The 20504-nt window shown below is 39.0% G+C and overlaps 1 protein-coding gene across 3 annotated transcripts in view; it reads right to left on the reverse strand.

The window, feature by feature from the left end:
• The window catches only part of SNX25 (sorting nexin 25), a 115674-nt gene that overhangs the window by 93779 nt on the left and 1391 nt on the right, over window positions 1-20504 (reverse strand). For 2 of the 3 annotated variants that reach the window (XM_004696146.2, XM_045286600.1), the window contains exons 2-4: window positions 16008-16224; window positions 9903-10075; window positions 4319-4505 (exon numbers count right to left, since the gene is read on the reverse strand). In XM_004696146.2, the coding sequence (XP_004696203.1) occupies window positions 4319-4505; window positions 9903-10075; window positions 16008-16224 (577 nt within the window). Of the gene's footprint in view, window positions 1-4318; window positions 4506-9902; window positions 10076-16007; window positions 16225-20504 lie in introns of those variants that run through there. The other variant, XM_045286601.1, reaches the window with a different exon arrangement.

Consider the following 20504-nt stretch of genomic DNA (forward strand, 5'->3'; position numbering starts at 1 on the left):
GATAACAGGGAGGAGATAGGGCGGTGGGGGGGAGGTGTCAGAGCAACAGCAAACTAGAGGTACCAAGAGGCAGGAATAAGGGGAAAGTGCCGGTGGGGCAGGAGGAAGGTAAAAGGAAACAAAGGACCTAGGAAGCAAAGCAATGGATTGAGGTATAAACACAGAGGTGTACATATGTAAACACATTAATCCACAAAAATAGAAGCATTGGCCTATGTATATATATTTATATGGCAATACATTGAGGTAGGAGACAGACTTCGGGCTCTGCTCATACCCTTTCTCAATAGAAGAACACTTTGTTCTAACAAATCGGCAGTCTTAGATGTTCACCCTCCCGACACAATCACTGAAGACAAAGCGGGTGCATAAGCAAATGCGGTGAAGAAGGCGAATGGTGACCGGCTATTAAAAGATATAGCATGTGGGGTCTTAAAGGCTTTAGTTATACAAGCCACCACTCAGCAGAGGAGCAACAAGCCCACATGGAAGAAGCACACCACCAGTGTGATCATGAGGAGTCATAGGGACCGGGTAATAGGCATCAGCAGACACATTAACAAGTAAACAAACAAAAACATATTGTTGAGAATTACGGGGGGTGGAGCAGAGATCCAAAGCCCATCTGTAGACAATGGAACAATCCCCCCACACAGGGACCACAAGGAAGAGATGAGTCAACCAGGGTGCAGTAAAGCATTGATGAAACACCCTCTATATTCCTCTGGTTTCTTGAGGCTTCCTCACTCCCACTACCATGACCCGAATGCTGCTTCTGAAGTCAGACTACACAGGAACCTGTACACGGGTATAGATAAGAGATGGGTGCTCACGACACACGGAATCCAGGATCAGGAGTGGGAATAGCAATACCAGAAGGGTAGGGGGAAGAGGGGGAGAGGAAGGAAGAAAGGGGGAACCGATAGCAATGATCTATACATAATCATACACCCCTCTCCAGGGGGAAGAATAACAGAAAACATGGGGGAAGGGAGACAGCGTGAGATATGAAAATAATAACAATTTATTAATTATCAAGGGGCTATGAGGTGGGGAGGGGGAAGAGAATAATTTATAATTTATCAAGAGTTCAGGAGGGAGAGGAAAAATGAGGAGCTGTTATCAAGGGCTCAAGTAGAAAGAAAATGCTTTGAAAATGATGATGGCAACATAGTACAAGTATGCGTGACACAATGGATGAATGTTTGGATTGTGATGAGAGCTGTAAGAGTCCCCAATAGAAGCATTTAATTAAAAAAAGTGACAGAATGTTCTTTATTTGTTACAATTGACATGATATAAGAATGAGATGTCCTGATTAATCCATAGTTTCAAAAGAATTACCATATATTTCAAATAGTGATAACCAAATAGTAAAAATACTATGAAATACATACACATGCCAGCTAGACAATATCTCAAACTGGTAGAACTATGTGAAAGAGCATTCCATTTGAAGGAGAGTCTCAATAGTGTTTGAATATTATAATCATCTGGGAAGCTTTCAAATAATACTGAAAGCCAACCTTGGTAAAGCTGACATTTAGGGTAAATAATTCTCGTTGTGGCGGTGGGTGGTTCAGGACTGGGCAATGTTTGGTTCTGTTATACGAGGAAGTTTTTAAAAGTTTAGAAATACTCTATTATCTTTTAATTAAATGTTTTCCCACAAACTTTTTGACACCCCTTGTAACTTAAGGTCTTATGTATAAGGGTCAACTTGACAGTACTTAACAACTAAATGAGACAAAAAATCAGTAGGGTGTCCGGCAATTTTCTTTTAAGCTCCTGGGGTGAGTTTAATACACAGCCACATTGAAAACCACTGATTTAGTATACTGAATACTTCTAGCTCTATAAACCTTCTGTGAAAGCATCTCATGCCAATTCAGACGAACACAAAACTACCTTCAAGGGTTTTTTGTTTTGTTTTATACTACTTTCAGTACATTCCAACCAAGCAGAGTTGAAGGGCTCTGCTTCCTTTAGATAACATGTATTACTCTCCTAAATAGGTAAGAAGGAAAAGTAAATGGTTTTATAAATGGTTTATCTTAAAAAAAAAACACCCTGCCTTAGGCAGTCTATCTCAAAATTTTACTGAAAGCAATTTGGAGATAAAAATCTAAAACATTAATAAAGTGAGACAATAAAGTACTCTAACAGTAGAACAATTCCGGTTCTGATCAATGAAAGTTGCTCCATTTGTATTAGGAAGCTGGTGAGCCTCATCAATGTAGGCTCCAGACAGGAGTCTAATAAAAAGCGATTTTACTTGTCAATAAGAGGAATGTTGTATCAGAAAAACATTAAGTAGTGAAATGGCAGAATAATTTATGTAACATCACCTATATTCTGGAGCACAAAGATCAATCTTTGCTATTGTAGAATTGTTTCCTATATAAGCCATTAATTCTTCGTAAGATTGATTTATCTTAAAGGCACTGTGGCTCAGGCACAAAATGACAAATGGTGCTGAAACACCAAGAATTGACCATTCAAAATAATTAGTTCTGGTATGAGATATCTTTTGCGACCTTTTTCTTACAACATTATCTATGTCACCATGTACATAGGACTAGAATCTTTTGGTTAGCTGGTTCACAAAATATAAGACTGGTCCACAAGTCTAGAAGGCAATGAATATTGGTTTACTTAAGTATCTACCACAATAGATCCTAGATTATGTTCTCTTAAATTCCATGGAGTTACCAAATAATCTACTTTATTGCAGTAAAACTCTTCAGGCCAGGAAAAAAAATTGCTTACGAATTCTATGCATCCACGTTTCATCAATGTGAGGTTCCTGCTCATAAACAATGGTGTAGAAAGACTAGACAGTGGTCCTCATGCTTTCTTCGTCAGACCACATGCAGCACATTTGAAAGGGGGAGGCATAAAATTGAAAGGATATTGGATTATAGGTTTGACTAAGGTTATCAGCACGGGACGAAAGCAGAACTTTCTGCTCTAGTATAGTTATAATTTAAAAAACTCACAAGGGCAGTTCCACCCAACCCTATAAGGTCGCTGTGAGTCAGCATCCACTTGATTGAAGCGAGTGAACGAAAAGGCTAGCGGCTTTAAAGGTTTAACAAAGAAGGGACAACAAGGGTGTTCTTGTGAGCTCTTTCACTTTCAATGGACTGACACTTCAAAAGAGGCCAAAAGAGATCATGGACCCATGACCTTTGACTGGGTGTGTAAGCCAAGATAAAGAACCTGGGGGGTTGGCTCCTTGGTTCATTATCAGCTCAAGGGTCACATTCATCAAAATGGAAGCTCTGCATTGGGTTCTAAATAAGCATGAGCACTGTAGAGCCTAGTTAGGATTCTACCTAGAAAGAGACAAATAAAATATCCAGAGATTATATCCCATAAGAAATAAATACTGTATATAAACAAAGCTATGCAATTGAACCCAATCACTACACATTTGCAGTGCTCAGATAAACACATGACAGACTTTGGAAAAATACAGTGTAATCTACACTACATACCTCTTAACGTCTTACTCAGATCTGCAAATTAAACAGTATAAATCATCTTCATGTTGACCCTACTTCAGAGGCAAATGTGGCAAGTCTCAAATCCTCACTTAGCTCGAACACTCAATTTCAGCTATTTTACATTTATATCAGTGATTCACCAAATTACTAATCATAATCAAAGCAGATAGACCAGAGTTTGCCCTCTTCCCTGTTTTGTCAGAGCAGCAGACTGACAGAGAAAGGGAGCAGAGAAGCAGCCGCCTCGACATCCACAAAGCAGACAGCACTGCACAGACGGCATTAGCGGACTTCAACATGTTCATGGAAAAGTCCATCGCCTTGCAGAGTAGCAGAAACAATAAAAACACACACTCACCCCACAAGTATCTCTACTGTGATAAGTGAAGTGATTTCCTCTAAAAAGGAGAGTCCTGGAGAATTTGTCAAACTGGTCACGTACCCCTTAGTCTTAATGCTGGACCTCTGTACTTTTGCGGAAAAAATTAAAGTCAAAGCAACGGGCGACACTACCATTTCAAAACGTCATCTCCTTCCCCGGCTTCTGAAGGTATGCTTCTGAGCAGCCAAGCAGACACTCATCCAACAACTAAGTAAGTTTCAATCTAGTATAGACTGATCATTCAAAAAACAAAACAAAAACTAACCACGTCCAGGACTAAAGGAGAAGCTAGTTAAATTTGACTGTCACTAAATGATATGATTTATAGCCTTTATTTCGGCTTCCCTGGGAACCACATTTTTGTATCTAAGTAGGCAGAAAATGAAAATTAATAGCCACAAGTTACCTATAATGGAACACTAAATACCTTAGTTGCTTCAAGAACTCAACATCAGAGTTGCTGTTAATAAGCTTGATGAACTCCTCATAAGAAGGAGCGTAAGTGTAGGCTCTCTTGTGATGTTCATTCATCTGTTCCCTGTATTCCAACTGGCTAAGGAGCGTTTGGTTAATATAATCTGGATCACTCAGCAACTCCACCACTGGCTTCAAGACTGTGGGGAAAAGAAAGCACTGATGAAAAAGTAAGTCTTTTAAGGACTTTTTCATGTTACACAATGGAAACTTTATTTTTATTTATTTATTTTTTGGGAAACTTTATTTTTAAAATGCCCAAATGGTAGGAATTACAAACAACTCAAATATTAAAAAAAATACACACACATACAAGGCTACCTAGTCCTCTGGGTATGCTACCAAATACAGTTACATTCGAGTAGTTCTTTCAATAGATGAGTTAAATGTCAAGGAATAGTGAAGAGTCATTTTGAGACCAAGATGCAAACAAATTTAGCAAAAACACTTGATTTTTTTTCCCTCCTCCTTTTTTTAAAAGGCTCCATATGTTTTAGTGGAGCTGCCAACAATGAAAGTCAGCATGCTTCCAACTGGGCAAAGCAAAGGCTCCTGGAGAAAACTGTTTAAAAGCCAATGGCACTATTACAAATTCCTCCTACTTCAGGTTAAAAAGCTTCCCTACTCTCAGCTAATAGGCACAGTTGGCTAATAACTGGGATAATAAATAAGACAATTACCAATGAGATAAAAGGATTAAATAATTAAAATAAACAGAGTTATCCACTTGAAATTCTGAAATAAAGAATAATTTCTCTTCGCTACTTTTCAATTTTCTTTTTCCTGGCTAATCATTATCTTGGAGTTAACTTTTTTCTAGTGATCATATTGTGGTATAATGCTGTTGTTCAGTGCTGTCCAGTCAGTTACAACTCAGAGACCTTGTGTACTACAGAAAGAAACACTGTCTGGCCTATATCATCCTCATGATTGTTATGCTTGAGCCCACTGTTGCAGCCACTGTGTTAACCCATCTTGGTGAGGGTCTTAGTAAAAATTATGGCCTTCTCTCTGAACTGGTCCCTTCTAATGACATGTTCAAAGTATGTGAGATGAAGTCTTGCTATCCTCCCTTCTAGTAAGCATTTAACTAAGATTTGTTCTACTGGCAGTCTACAGTATATTCAACATTCTTCACCAATACCATCATTCATATGAACCAATTCTTCTGTGTTCTTCTTTATTTATTGTGCAGCTCTATGAGGTACAGGAAAAATACCACGGTTTGGGTCAGGCACACGAGTCATCAAAGCATTATCTTAGCTTTTTGATACTTAAAAATGGTCTTTTGTAGCAAATTTGCCTGATTCAAAGTTTGACTTTAATATCCTTGGGAACGTCAATACTTTGTTTATCAAGATGTTGCTTATTGGTCCAATTGTGGAGAGAATTTTTGTTTTATCTTGAGTTGCAATCCAACTGAAGGCTGTAGTCTTTGGTTTTAACCAGGGAGTGCTTCAAGTTCTCTTTGCTGAATTTCAGCAAGCAAGGTTGCGTCCTCTGCACAATGCATGTTGTTAATCTTCCTTTGATCCTGATGCCACTTTTATTTTCATGCGCTCCAGGTGCTCAGATTACTTGCTCAGCATACAGAATGAATAAATATGGTAAAAGAATACAACTCTGGCACACCTTTGCTAATTTTAAACCAGGAGTATCCTCCTGTTCTGTTTGAACAATTGCCTCTTGGTCTGTGTACAATAAAGCATTCTGAATTTTCCATAGTTAACAGTGTTATACAGAGCTTGTTACGATCCACAGAGTCAAATGCCTTGGCATAATCAATAAAATACAAGTAAATAACTTTCTCATATTTTTGCTTTCAGCCAAGAGCTATCTCACATCAGCAATTATAACCCTCATTCCAAGTCATCGTCTGAATCTGGCTTGAATTTCTGGCTACTCCCTCTCCATGTTCTTCTGTAAAATAGTATTTGCATGCAATTTTAATTACTGTTTAAGGGCTGCGGGTTGGATCAAACCTGTATCAACCTCATACACAATAGAACCAAGTACTACCTGTCCCTGCACCATTCTCACAATGTTTATGTTAAGGGTCTTCTTTTTTACTGTCTCTCTACTTCATATGTATAATGCCCTTCCACAGGGACTTGTCTCTCCTGATAATAGGTCCAAAATACTAGAGATAAGGTTTCGTTATCTCATTTCTACAGAACCTTCTAGCTTAGCAGTTCTCAATCTGTGGGTGGTGACCCCTTTGGGAGTCGAACGACCCTTTCACAGGGGTCACCCAATTCATAACAGTAGCAAAATTACCGTTAGGAAGTAGCAATGAAGAAAATTTTATGGTTGAGGGGCGTCACCCTAACATGAGGAACTGTATTAAAGGGTTACGGCATTAGAAAGGTTGAGAACCACTGCTCTAGCTGAACTTTGGTTCTTCCGGCAGTCTATGGTCTAGTCACTATTCTTCACTAACACCATCGCTAAAATGCACCAATTCTTTCCCAGTCTTCTTCATACTAACAATCGTACTCAATAATTTCCACATTCTGTTGAATCATCTGTCTTTGGAATAGGTACTAATATGGATCGCTTCCTGTCGGTTGGCCAGGTAGCTGTCTTCTAAATTTCTTGGCATAGGCAAATCAGCACTTCCAGCATTGCATTACTGGTAATTTGTTGTTATTCTTCAACTCCAAGAACTTTGTCTTTCGTCAGTAACTTCAGTTTAGCTTGGACTTCTTTCAACACTATTGGTTCTTGATCATATGCTATCTCCTAAAATTGTTGAATGTCAACACATTCTTTTTGGTATAGTGGCTCTCTATATTCCTTCCATTTTCTTTTGATGCTTCCTGAATCATTCACTGTGGAGCCCTCATGTCATAGTGGTTATGTGCTGGGCTGTAATCCTCAAAGTCAGCAGTTCAAAACCACAAATCGTTCCTCAGAGAAAGATGGGGTTTTCTATGCCCAAGTCTCAGAAACTCCTAGGGGCAGTTCTGTTCCATCCTATGAGTTGGTGTAGATTCGATGGCAATGAGTTTGGTTTGTTTAGAATCATTCCATATCTTTCCCATAGAATCTTTCGACATTGTAACTCAGGCTTGAATTTTTCTTTAGTTCTTTCAGCTTGAGAAACACTCAGTGTTTTCTTCCCTTTGGGCTTGTTAGTTCCTGGTCTTTGCATATTTTATTATAATACTTTGTCTTTTCCAGCTGGCTTCTGAAATCTGTTCAGCGCTTTTTCATTATATCTTCCATTCATGTTAGTTACTCTGCATTCATGAGCAAATTTCAAAATCTCCTATGACATTCGTTTTAGTCGTGTCTTGCTCTTTTTATAACCTTTTGCTTTCTTCACATACCATGCATGTCCTTGGTGTCATCCCCAACTCTTCAGGTCCTTTGGTCACCAGTGTTCAAGGAGTCAAACCTATTCCTGAGACGGTCTCTACATTTAGATGGGATACACTCAAGGTTGCATTTTTGTTCTTGTGGACTTGTTCTAATTTCTTCAACTTCAACCTGAACTTAATATGAGCAGCTGATGGTCTGTTCCACAGTCAGCCCCTTGTTCTGAGCGTCTCCATCCCCTTTCCACAGATCTAGTTGATTTGATTCCTGCGAATTCTATTTGGCAAGTCTCAAATGTATGTCGACTTTCTGTTATTGAAAAAAGGTATTTGCAATGAATGTCAGTGGTCTTGAAGAATTCTACCCTGTAATCCCCAACTTCCTTCTTTTCCAACTATGACCCTTCTTCATTTGCAACTTTTGCATTCTAATCACCAATAATTATCCATGCATCTTAAATTCATTTTGAAAATCAACTTTAGAGGAGCTGATCCCAGGGGCTTGGGGGGAGAGCGGATGTTTTGCGAATGTTGAGGGCAATGAATGTACAAATGTGCTTTACACAACTGATGTATGTACGGATTGTGATAAGAGTTGTATGAGCCCCTAATAAAACGATTTAAAAAAAAGAAAAAGAATCTTTGATCAAAACATATGGTAACGGTAGCTAGGCACCATCCTAACTTTTACTTCAGTGGAGATATTTATAGGTTCACATCCAGTAAGAAATAATAGATAGATTCTGTGTACATCATGCCCAGTTTTCCCCAATGGTAAAATTTTGCCAAATATTGGTATTGATCCAATCCAAAAAATAAATAAATAAATAAAATGAAAATCTACTTTAGACTCCAGAAGTTGGTAAAAAAAATTAGTTTCATCTTTGATGCATAATTTTAGTAACCGTCATATTAAATGGTTTTCTTCATAGACAGCCCTGTGATATTATCCTATCTATGATAGCACTGTACTTCTGAATAGCCCCTGAAATGTTTTTGACAATGGATATAATGCCATTCTAGTCAATTTTTCATTCCAGCAGAGTAGACTATATAACTATCCTTTTCAAAATGTTAATACCAATTCATTGCAGCTCACCAAGCCGTAAGGTATCAATCCTCAAGCATTCCATTTCACTTATGACAATTTCTATTAGCCGGTGACTTACTTTATACATTCTGATTACTAATGGATGTTTGCGTCAATTTGTTTTCTCATTTTGAGTCATGCTCCACCAGTCAATAAAGATCCCCCCAAACGTGCTACATACACATAATCGAGCTTGACTCTTTGAAAAGGCAGCTCTTCCCCAGCTGTATTTGGTGGGGCTCATGTGTCAGCGGTCTATGAAATAATGTCCCTCTGCTACTCATGGGGTTTTCACTTCTTATCTGTCAGCTTGTTATGTTGTGTGCTCGCATGTTGCTATGAGGCTGGAAGCTATGCGAGCAGTATTGCAAAGACCAACAGGGTCACCGATAGTGAACGAATTTCATAGAGCTTCAAGACTGAGGCAAACAAAGCTGATAAGGCTGGAGATTGACTTTTGGAAAAGATTGGCCAGTTAAAAATATGGTGCCATAGTCCTGCTTTTATTTATCCTAAATTCACAAAATTATGCCCAGGCATTATCAATTAATCTTATAGCAAAGGTATATTTTATAATGCCACTGCAGAGTTTGAAGACATAGCATTGTTTCATTAAAGCATGTATCATTGGCCTAGATAACTCAAAAACTATCCTAAATGAATACTTCCTTGTGGAGAGCATAGAACCAGCTTTCCTGTGTCAAAATAAATAGAATGTTTTGCTCACTAGACCATCTGTTACATAAAAATTTCAGGCTTAACATACATGGCCAGAGAGGCTCTCTTGAAAAGACATTTTTTTTTTTAAGGTTTTATTTTATTTTATTTTTTTTACATTTTATTAGGGGCTCATACAACTGTTATCCCAATCCATACACACATCAATTGTGTAAAGCGCATTTGTACATCGTTTCTCAAAACATTTTCTCTCCACTTAAACCCTCGACATTAGGTCCTCATTTGATACGACATTTAAACTTAAAATCCTGATAAGACTTTAATTCTCACAAGTCCCACAGCATATAAGAAAGTTAACGGGGGTGTCCTGTAGTGTTACCACATTAGTATGAAGCACATTAGTTTGCACAATTATCATTGCATTAGTAATATCAATTTTATAAGTCTACCTTTTGTTGTGAGAATTTCTGCAAGCACTAAACGCAAGCTGAGAGACTGGGCATCCTTTGAGGGGAGCAGACAGAACACCAGAACCCTCGAACATGTTTGTAGAAATCTTACTTCATCATCTGAGTTCTTCAAGCACGCATGCAGCACAAAAGGCCTTGGCAGTTCTTCATGTCTAAAGCAATACATAATTGAATGGAGAGACGAGGAAGAAAAGAAGCTTATGGAAAAAATTCAGTTACAGACCATTTGGTAAAAATGAAGTGGATGAAGGAAAATACCATGTGCTTCAATACGTTCGTTTTAATGTGTCACCTCTAGTAATATTAACAATTTTCTCAAATGCAAATGATTATGTTTTAAAAACAATTTTACAAAAACTAAACTCACTGCTATGGAACTGATTTGACTCCAGAAGTGCTCCTTTGGGTGTCTGAGGCTGTAAACCTTTATGAGAGCAGAAGGCCTCATCTTTCCCCCAAGAAGTGGCTGGTGGGTTTGAATTACCAACCTCGTAGTTAGCAGCCCAATTCGTAGCGGACTCCACGTATCAGCACTCCTCATTATCTTACATAGAAGCTCAGAACTGTAGCTGCTACCCGGGGTGGGAGAGAGGGGAAAGATGGAGTGCTAGTGGGAGCATTCTTTTAAGATTTCCAATCAGGTAGTGGCAACTACCTGAAGTCACGTCAACAGCTGCAGGTCACTCACAAATCACAGCAGTTCAGAAATGTATTTCTTTAACTAACTGTTCATAAATCATCTCTCTTCTTTAAATTGATCTACAGTTTCATTTTGAAAAACAAAACAGAGCATGAAATAGGACCCGTGGCCAACTTTGCTGACAGAGTGACCACGGGGTCAAAGCATCTCAGGACGGGGAAAGAGCGCTGTCCAGTGGAGGTCAGCCACAGTAGGCAGGCCGGAATGTGACACCTTGTCATTAGATCTCCTTTCAGACCCATTTTGAATTCATTCTGATTTTTAATATTTTCTGCTTTCTTTTTTACTGGGATTTTTCTGTTTTATTTGGTCAATGGTGCTGGGTTCTTTTTGTTTTTTTCCCCCCTTGTTTTGCATGTTTTTCTGTATAAGGAAGTCAGGATGGATGGATCTATGAAGACAGCAACTGATTAGTAATCATCTGGGGGCACAGAGTGGGAGGGTGGGGTGCACTGGGGAGTCAACAGCAATGGGTACAAGTTGGAAGAAAATGTTCCAAAGTTGAGTGTGATGATGATTGTAGACCCCTTTTTAATATGACTGATTGTATGGTTTGTTAATGATCGCTCAATAAAATTTTTTTTAAAGTCTAAGGCTATTTCTAGTGAGGTGAGGTCTATGACTGGACGCTACATAATTTGATAGCCGACTGCCTTTTGTACGGCTTACAAGCATTTTCGAACCCATCTTGCCAGCACTGGTGCTTAAAACCAACCCCACTTCTAAACCCAAGCCAATGATTTGGAGATCTGGATGAAGAGTAATAAAAAGTGGAACCTTTAATCTCTCCCTTTCCCACAGCATTATTATTACTATTAAAATAAGCATACTATTAAAAACACATACCAATGCAACAAATTCTATGTGTAAGATTCAGTAACATTGACTACATTGTTCAAGTTGTGCAACGATTCTCGCTAATTTTTCTCATATGAGGGGGCTTCAACAAGTTCATGGGAAAAACCCTATTATCTTTTAATTCCAGTTTTTCACAAACTTCTTGGAGCCCCCTTGTATTTCTTCCAGCTCAGAGGGAAAATATAAGGGGTGTTTAGAATAACTGGAACCAACACTGAGAGTTAAACATTAAGGAATTGTGGAAGAAGCACACTAGGTACCAGAAAGGGAATGAAACAAATAAATGCGTACTGTTTTCTCACGAGTAATGGCAGTTAGTTCCTAGGGGAGGTACACAGAAAATAAACAGGTCCTCTTCATCTTTTAATACAAGCTAGATGAGTTCAATCCTAACATGCAAAGCTACCACCAACAAAGAGATTTAATGGTCCGCCTTTACACATGCCCTAATACATATTGCCTTTTAAAAATGATTGATAATTCTGAGCATTTTAAACTATGCTCTAGTTGAAGTAATATTTTAATGTGCTAAGACTAAGATGCTATTCCTATGCCGTGTCAACCACTTTTAAAATAAAATAATTATTATGTAATTGGGAAGGTTGGCCCAAAAATAATCTACTACGAAAGAAGCTTCTTGAGATCATGTGAAAATCCCCTCAAAGTACACGGAGTCCCCTTTCTGTCCCAGTAGGAGGCAGATTCAGAGGGAACATGGTCTCCAGACTGCTACAGCTTCGTTTCTCTTCTAGAGCTGAGTTAGGACAACACCTTTCAAGAAGTGAAACAAGCCTGACCTATGGAATATGGAAAGGTGCTGCCTCCCTGGAATCCCCATGAGGGCCGTATGATACTCTTTAAGTAGTAAACCTGGAGCCAATAAAAGATCACAAGACCTGTGACTACTTCTAGGGCAGCAGATGTCTGCCTCGCCTTCTGGTGGGTTATACGTTTCATCTCTGTAGCATCCTTCTGTCAGTGTGGCCCAATCATCTGTCGACTTCAATTCCAGCTATTTACCTCTGGGTTTGGTAAAATGGAGCAAAGGCCATTTTACCTCCTTAAAGTTTCATATGAATACTATTATTTAATCCTCACAGCTATACCAAGAAAGAGTTCGATATCACCATCACCATTTGCTAAGGGGAAATGAACGATCGGAATGGCCAGGTGAAGAGTCTAAATCAGAGGGCTACAATAAGAAAACTAGCTTTCAGACCTTATTCTGGCTGACTCTCAAGTCCACGCTCTCCCAATTACCTCACAATGAGAGGGTGCAAAGTTAAAGGGCGGAGATATGTGGAAGAGGAAACTGTGTAAATAAAAACAATCTCCTTTTTACCTCTCAAAGAGCATACTGGTGCCTGAACCAAAAAAGATGCAGAGATTTTCTTAAGAAAGTGTGAAATTGAAGATGCTACTGTTTTAACAGCATAAAAAGAATCATTTTCAGATTTCCCTGAAACATTCACAAACAAGACAGATGGGACAAAGGAAGCAGAGACAAGAATTAAATGGGATCTGGATTGGCTTAAAGCAGCAAAAGAACGATGGGTCTAGAAATAAATACAGACTGCCCGGAAAACTGCCGCCACACAATTGCCTGACAGTCAACCAGAGGATGTGTTGCTTTTATTAATGCAATTTATTATTCTCTTGTCTTATATTGGCCAATTCAAATGGGTGATGCTAAGGCTGCTAAAGTCATTTTGCAGATGAAAACGCTGTACACCAATAGAGATTTCTAGGCTGAGGGCCCTTGAGGAAGGCAGATGCAAATACAGCCATCAATCCGAGCCTCACTGTGTACTCTGTATGAGATGATGCATGATCAGATACTGGCTCTATAGGGTTCACTCGAGGACACAATGATCTATATGCAAAACACCAGTGACCTACCAGACAACAGTGAGATTTTTTTTCCTTTATTAATAATTACTAACTAGAGCTTCCAGGTAGACCCTAAATATCAGTAAAATAGCGTAAATCTACTCGTGGCATAAGAAATCCAAGAGCCCAAAGAAAAAGAGCTTCTAATAGGGAATTAGTTCTCTGCTTCCATTGTTCTGATACTTTACCTATAAAAATTATCTTTATACTGTCTGTAAATGCAGCAATGTCAGAATTGGCAAATGTCTCCCCCTCCACCCCAGCCCAAATGAAAACTAAATTTTCTCATATGGAAGTTAGATGGACAAAGAAAAACTAAATTTCTCTATTTATTCTTTTCCTAAACCTAAATCTATCAGTCCCTGACCCAGAATAAGGTTCTGGTGTCAAATACTGTCTTTGATTGGGCTTTAATTTAAACAGCTTACTTTAAAATGAGTCTTTTACTGAATTCAAACAAATCTTTGACAGTCTGCCAACAGAATCATGGAACACTTTGTATAATGATATCACAGCAAATTAGCAGGTGGTCCAAGAGGCTGATGAACTTTCAGAAAGGAAGAGGCTGAACGCAGCTTCTGAGACTATAGGTACACCAGGGCTTCGGGGTTTTTTCTCACTTTTCTTATTCATATGCACACCCGTTGACTGGAAGATACTTTCTCTGCAAGAAGCTGTTTTCAAGGGGTGTTTGGGGAAGACCCTAACGTTTGCCAAGAGTCTGTCAGGGAATCTGTGAAGTCAAAACTACTGCAATCATAGGAACAGGACCTGAGCCTAGCCTTTCACTCTTTCGCACAAGCATAGGGTGAGCTTTTCCACTGCTTAGGTAGCCAACTGACAGAATACCGTGTGTACCATGTACTTTGAACATTTCTTAGTTTTCATTTGTAATACAGTAAATATCAATGTAAGAAGTGGTGGGACAGGTGAATATTTAACTACTGGCTCCGCAAGCGGGCGTAGGGAGAGAAACTTGGATTTGTAGCATTGAAGAAGTCCATGGTCTGAATACTTCTACCACGGCCACTTTCAAGATACCAGTGTGGTATCACTGCACTCCAGAGTCTGAAAGTCAGTTCTTATGAGCCAGTGCAATGTTTAAGTAATGTTGATTTCAACAATGCTTAGACTTGTAAGCAGACTTTAGATCACAGAGTCTAAGACCCACTGCTCTACAGTAATGCTTTACAAACTGTGGGCTGGGACCCATGAGGAATGGAATCAATTAAAAAAAATTTTTTTTTAACCAAAAAGGACAGTAAAAGAAAAAATTTTAAATAAAAAATGATAGTAAGTACCAAAATTATTACAGATAAGAATTATTTTATGAAACTCTCACATACACACACACACACACACACACACACACACAGAGTTTACAAATACTCATCTCCAGGGACAAGAAGCTGAAAAACAATGGGCACTTGATGGCTCTGTGAAATTTCCCTTCATAAGCCTGAGACGGCTAAGTCCCAGCAGAGAAGATTCACAGACAGAAGCAGTATAAGTGAAAGTGGAGACCTGCTGCTTACGTAGCAACCAGATTCCACTGCAAGAGCAGTATCTCAGGGCAGACCAGGCACTACTTTCAGACAGATGTACGCAACAGGGCCTTTTAAAAGCGAAAATGGGTTACCACCTGCCCATGCTTTTTCTACTGATTTTCTACCTCATCTCTAGTTTTCAAATACTTTCATCTCTGAAATTAGAGGTAACACATGGTGATCATTCACTGGGCTGATAACCACAAGGTCAGCAGTACGAAACCACCAGCTGCCCCTCAGGAGAAAGACCAGGCTTTCTAAACTCCTGCAGAGTTACGGTCTTGGAAAACCACAGAGGCAGTCTACTCTGGGCTATTGGGTCAGAATCTAGGCGTCAGAATCACCTCAATGATGGCAGTGAGTTCGGATTTGGTGAGAATGTCAATGGAAACAGGACGCATTAACTACTGCAGGTAGTCACGTCCTAACCCAACTGAGCCCAGATCCAAACCTGACAATAAAGGCAGATGGAGACTCACTTCCATTAAACTACTTTCTATGCACATGTTGAAAGTGCTACAATTTAAGAGTATGATAAACATTTGATATCCTATAAGAAAATCTAAGAGTGTGAGACTATTTACTGAGTAACAAAAACAGCTGTATTGAGGTCTTCTTACACAGGTGGATTTGCTTAATGGGCACAGGCAAATCCTTGTCAAATGTTACAGGATAAAGTGCTAACATGCCTGAAAATTAGCTATTTTCACACTGAACCTTTCTAATAACAACCCATCAGCTCCACTATTAGGATCCTTTAAAAAACACACCAATTTTAGACATTTTCATGCAAATGCCATGCACTATATTTAAATAGTCTAAAAATTGTCAATTGACTTGACTGAGTAAATTACTATAGTTAAAATTTTAATTCCTATACATTGTTTAAGATGTTTACCAATGAAAGATGATTTCTGATTAAAAAGTTATAAAGCGACATACCTTAACAGAATGCTATAATTATCCCCCTCAATATGTCTTTGTATTTTCAAGAGAAGAGGCAGGTTGGTCTTGCGTTTGACCCTTATTTAATAAGCAACCATTTTAAGGAGCTGGGGGTGGGGTGGGGGCTCACTATGTAATGGTTACCTGGCATTGGCAGCTTTCAGGTCACAGAAATGAGTGAGCAAAGTTCTCACAATGTCGTTGCAGACAACTTTAACCATATCCACATGACTCAGTCTGTGGCGCAGCTGTTTGGCGATTTCCCAGAAGTCTTCTGCGAGCAGATGGTAAAGCTGTCCCTCATCTCGGCTGAGGTTCCCATACCAGGAGAGAATGTAGTCTCTGTAACTGTAGTCGAACACTGCCGGGATAAACAAAGCAGGAAGTAAAACACACCGAAAGAAGCAAACACAAGACAACAGTTAGACTGGAATCGGGTCACTTAATATCCATCTACTGCTTAAGATTCATTAGAATATAAAGAATGTAGAAAACAAACAAACTCAGGAAAGGTGATAACCTTTCTCCCTGTGGTCTTTAAAAGGCCTACCCAGAATGTGGCCCTGGGGGTGTGGTGCAGTGGTCATGTGTCGGGCAGCTCACCACAAGGTCTCACATTTTCTTGAAGAGCTCAAGTTTCAAATGGCGTGTTTTGGCTCCTCTCCAGCTAGGTTTTTGGACAACAAACAAAAACACCTGACAGTTACAACATGGTGATGTACTACCACTTTTTTGACCTGTCAGATCCAAATCCATCCTTCTCTCTCGGGCCTTTTGATACTCAGGTTTAACACTCAGCGCCTCCACTGGACTCAGATGAGAACTCTGTGGAGCCAGGGCACCTGCACCTGGAAAACAGTGACCTACCACGACCAAGAGGCCAGCACTGCAAAGGAAAGACGTGTGCATGTTCGTTTCAGTACCTCATTCTTTAACCGCTCCATCATTAAATAACTATGTATGAAGGACTTTCAGTAAGTAAGTGGGGCTCAATGTCTATATTGCTAACCACTGGCAAGAAAAGAAAAGGCAATGCAGAGGAAAAACAAAATCAAGAGACTTTACAAACATCTTGTCATTTTCTGTTTACTTCTACGTATTAAGTGGAATAAGTGACTGTTATATTTTCTGGATTTTACAAAATCAGCCAGATTGCATTTTCATTTAGAATAACTATTTCACTAAGAAGAAAAAGTTTCTGATCCCGATGGGAAGAAATCATAGTTAAAAATAAAGGAAAAAAAATAAAGTGGGTGAATCCTATAATCCCCTTGCTTGGCAATAAACAAGTAGATCATGGTTCCATACATTAATTTGGTTTGATCTTCTCAATGAAATGAAGCAACTTGTTCAAAATCAAATAGGTAGCAAAGCAAGGCTCCTGTCTGCTCCTCAAACATTCTTTCTATTCCATTCATTGTAGTAAATACATCTCTAGCTCAAATGGTTGGAAAATACAGGCATTGTTGCTTTTGTTGAAATTTAATATCAATTAAAACTTAATTTCAACTTATGACAAGTAGGGAATCAAGTAATTATTTTAAAAAAAGAGAGAAAACCCATGCCTTCAAGTCTAGTCCAGCTCATAGCAACCCTACCAATATTTCCAAAATGATAACTCCTTATAGGAGCAAACAGCCTCATCTTTCTCCCATGGAGTAGCTGGTGGATTTAAACCACTGACCTTGCAGTTAGTATTCCAACACTTAACCTGTCAGCATCACCAGGGCCCCAAGAGTGATTATTAAAGTGCTTAATATATTTAAAATATTATACATGCTAAAAGCTTACTGTGAAAGGTAAATTCAGCTACAAAATGTCCTATTACATTTATCAACCACACTTCATATGTTAATTAGTGAAACCCCAAAGCTGCCAAGTGGATCCTGATTCTGACCCGACAGGACAGAGCAGAACTTCCTCATAGGTTTCCCACAGTTGTGAATTTTTAGGGAAGCATCTTTCTCCCACAGCCAACTATTGGGTTCAAACAGCTGACTTTTGGGTTATCAGCCAAGTGCTTTCACCAAAGATCTGCAGCCAAGTCTTCTTCATGTTAGTACAGCTCTAGCTATGCTATGATAATAAAGTGACAAACCAATACAAATGAAAACGAGCATAAATCTACCCATTAATAAACTACCTAAGTGCATTTATACACGTTTATATATGTCAACAAAATGTTTCAAAACACAAGTTAATTCAAGAAGACAAGAAACGGTAGCGCTGTCTTATGGTCTTTATTAAGAAACCAGGAAGGACCCCTGGTGGTGCAGTGGCTAAGTGCGCAGCTGCGCACTGAAAGGGGTTTGCGCCCATCAGCGGCTGCAGTCTGCTTCGTAAGGAGTGCGGCCTTGGAATGCTTGGGGAGCCATTCCCTCTATTGCTCTGAGTCAAAATTGGCTCAACAGCACCAGCTTTGTTTAGGGTTTATTAAGAAATTAAAAAGTACTAATTTTTGAGAAGAAAAAAAAAATGAACATCACTAACTGCAGTGAGAAATGAAAACACACTTATCTTGACTGCCAGAAAAGAAAGCGCCTTTTAAAGGCCACACAAATTCAGATGTACTTAGCCCTCAAATCTATTTTCTACAACTACCCTCAAAGGAAACCAGGAGGAGAAGGAGAACCACTGAAGACTGTAATGAATGGAATAATATGACTGGAGCTTTAGATGTCAGTAAATTAATATGAAAAAAAGGTAAGAAAGTGGGGAGAAACTAAAAGTGAAGAGAGCATTTGTGAGACTACCGTGTTAGTCTAGATTATAAGGTGTGTTAGTCCAGGTTGACAAGAGAAACAAATTCATAGACACATGTGTATAAGAAAGAGCTTTATATATAAGAGCAATTGAATACTGAGAAAACATCCCAGTCCAGATGAAGTCCATAAGTCTGATATTAGCCCATAAGTCCAATACCAATCTATAAATCCCTCTTCAGACTCACAAAACACCTGCAATGATGCTGAATGCAAGGTGATCACAGGTCAGTGGGTGGAAAGTCTTGTGGATCCAGTGGCGGTGAAAGCATCTCAACGCTGACAGAGGTCTCCACGTGGCCCCTTTAGCTCCAGGGCTCTGGCTGCATCAGTGTAGCTCCATAAGACTCATCGTCAGTAATGTCTCCCAGGGAGTGAGCCTGTGTCCCCCTCCAGCTAGCTATTTATCTCCTTAGTACCTCCAAATGAGGTCATCAAGTTGCAACCTGATTGACAGACTAAACTCCACCCCTTCACTCTTAAGTCTCAAATTGACAACAGATTATGTAATTATCACATATGGTGTTAGGCAATCTCTATCGGTGCACTTACAGAACAAGGAACCAGTCAAGTTAAGAAAATAGTATTAGCAAGGAGAAAGCTCCAAGTGAGCCTTTTTATTTATTTTTGTTGTTGTTCACCCTGCTTTTTCCCTAAGAGCAATTCAAAGGTTCGGTCAGCCCTGTGCATTAGGGAGAGTGCCATGAGTATAAATGTCCACGGTCCGAATAGCTTAGAACACAGCAACAGTCCTCACTAACCAGGAACAGGACAAAAAGTCCACGACACATTTAGATGACCTGGATGATTTGTAATGTTTTTTAAAACGCATCAGAATCACTATCTGTATTTGGACGCAAAGTTATCTTCTAGGAGGATGTAGGGTTATTGGTTTAAGTAATTCATTGATCTGTTCATTCATTCAGCAGAAAAATGTATGTGAGTAAATAAAAGCCACCAGGTAGAGCCTGTCGCCAGATGAGCTGAGCTTAAAGGGGTGGGAGAAGTCACTGTCTTCCAGGTGCAAGTCCTGCTTCCTCTGTGTGCTCGTTAGAGACTCTGGTAACCTCTAGAATTGGCCACAGAAGGAGGCTAGCAAAAGAGTTTTATCATATCAAGTTCCCCTTATCTACGATATGCTCCCAACACAATAAAAATTCTATAATTGATGGACAATGACCTTGTAATATCTTCTGGTATCATTATGTGTTATCAAATTATGGTCCTTTTTCATAACCTAGATCATTTGCTAATGTGCACATTCACTGCTGACGTTCAGAAAAGTATTGAGAACCAATAAAAACTAAAAGAAATGCATTCACTTGAAGTGTGCATGAACATTAGATACACTTGTAAAGAACACTATAAAAAGGAAAGTAATGATATTTTCAGACATTCAGAACAGTCTTGTAACACAAAGTGCTGAAAATCTGTATTCCCAATGCTTTGGAAAAGGATAACATATTAAAAAATCATATTCAATTCAAAAATGTTCTATTTAAAATTTAGAACACTACTGAGCAAATGGTGGGTACTTGATAGTTACTGGATTAAATTCTGTGACCCTAATTCTGAGATGATTCAGGGTAGCCTCGTGAAAATTTGGTTATGTAGCTAATGAAATCTCAGTGCATTTAACAGCTAACATGTCACAATTAGGAACTCTTAGGAATGTATTTATCCTTATTCTTCCCTATAACTCACTGTCACCCCTTAATTTGGTTGATTAGTTTGCTCAGAAGTGAAACACAGCACATTTTTTTTTTTAACATTTTATTAGGGGCTCACACAACTGTTATCCCAATCCATACACACATCAATTGTGTAAAGCGCATTTGTACATCGTTTCTCAAAACATTTTCTCTCCATTTAAACCCCC

Source organism: Echinops telfairi, unplaced genomic scaffold, assembly GCF_000313985.2.
Source record: "Echinops telfairi isolate 266 unplaced genomic scaffold, ASM31398v2 ScPeMD7_9;HRSCAF=40, whole genome shotgun sequence".
In the NCBI taxonomy this organism is placed as follows: Eukaryota; Metazoa; Chordata; class Mammalia; order Afrosoricida; family Tenrecidae; genus Echinops; species Echinops telfairi.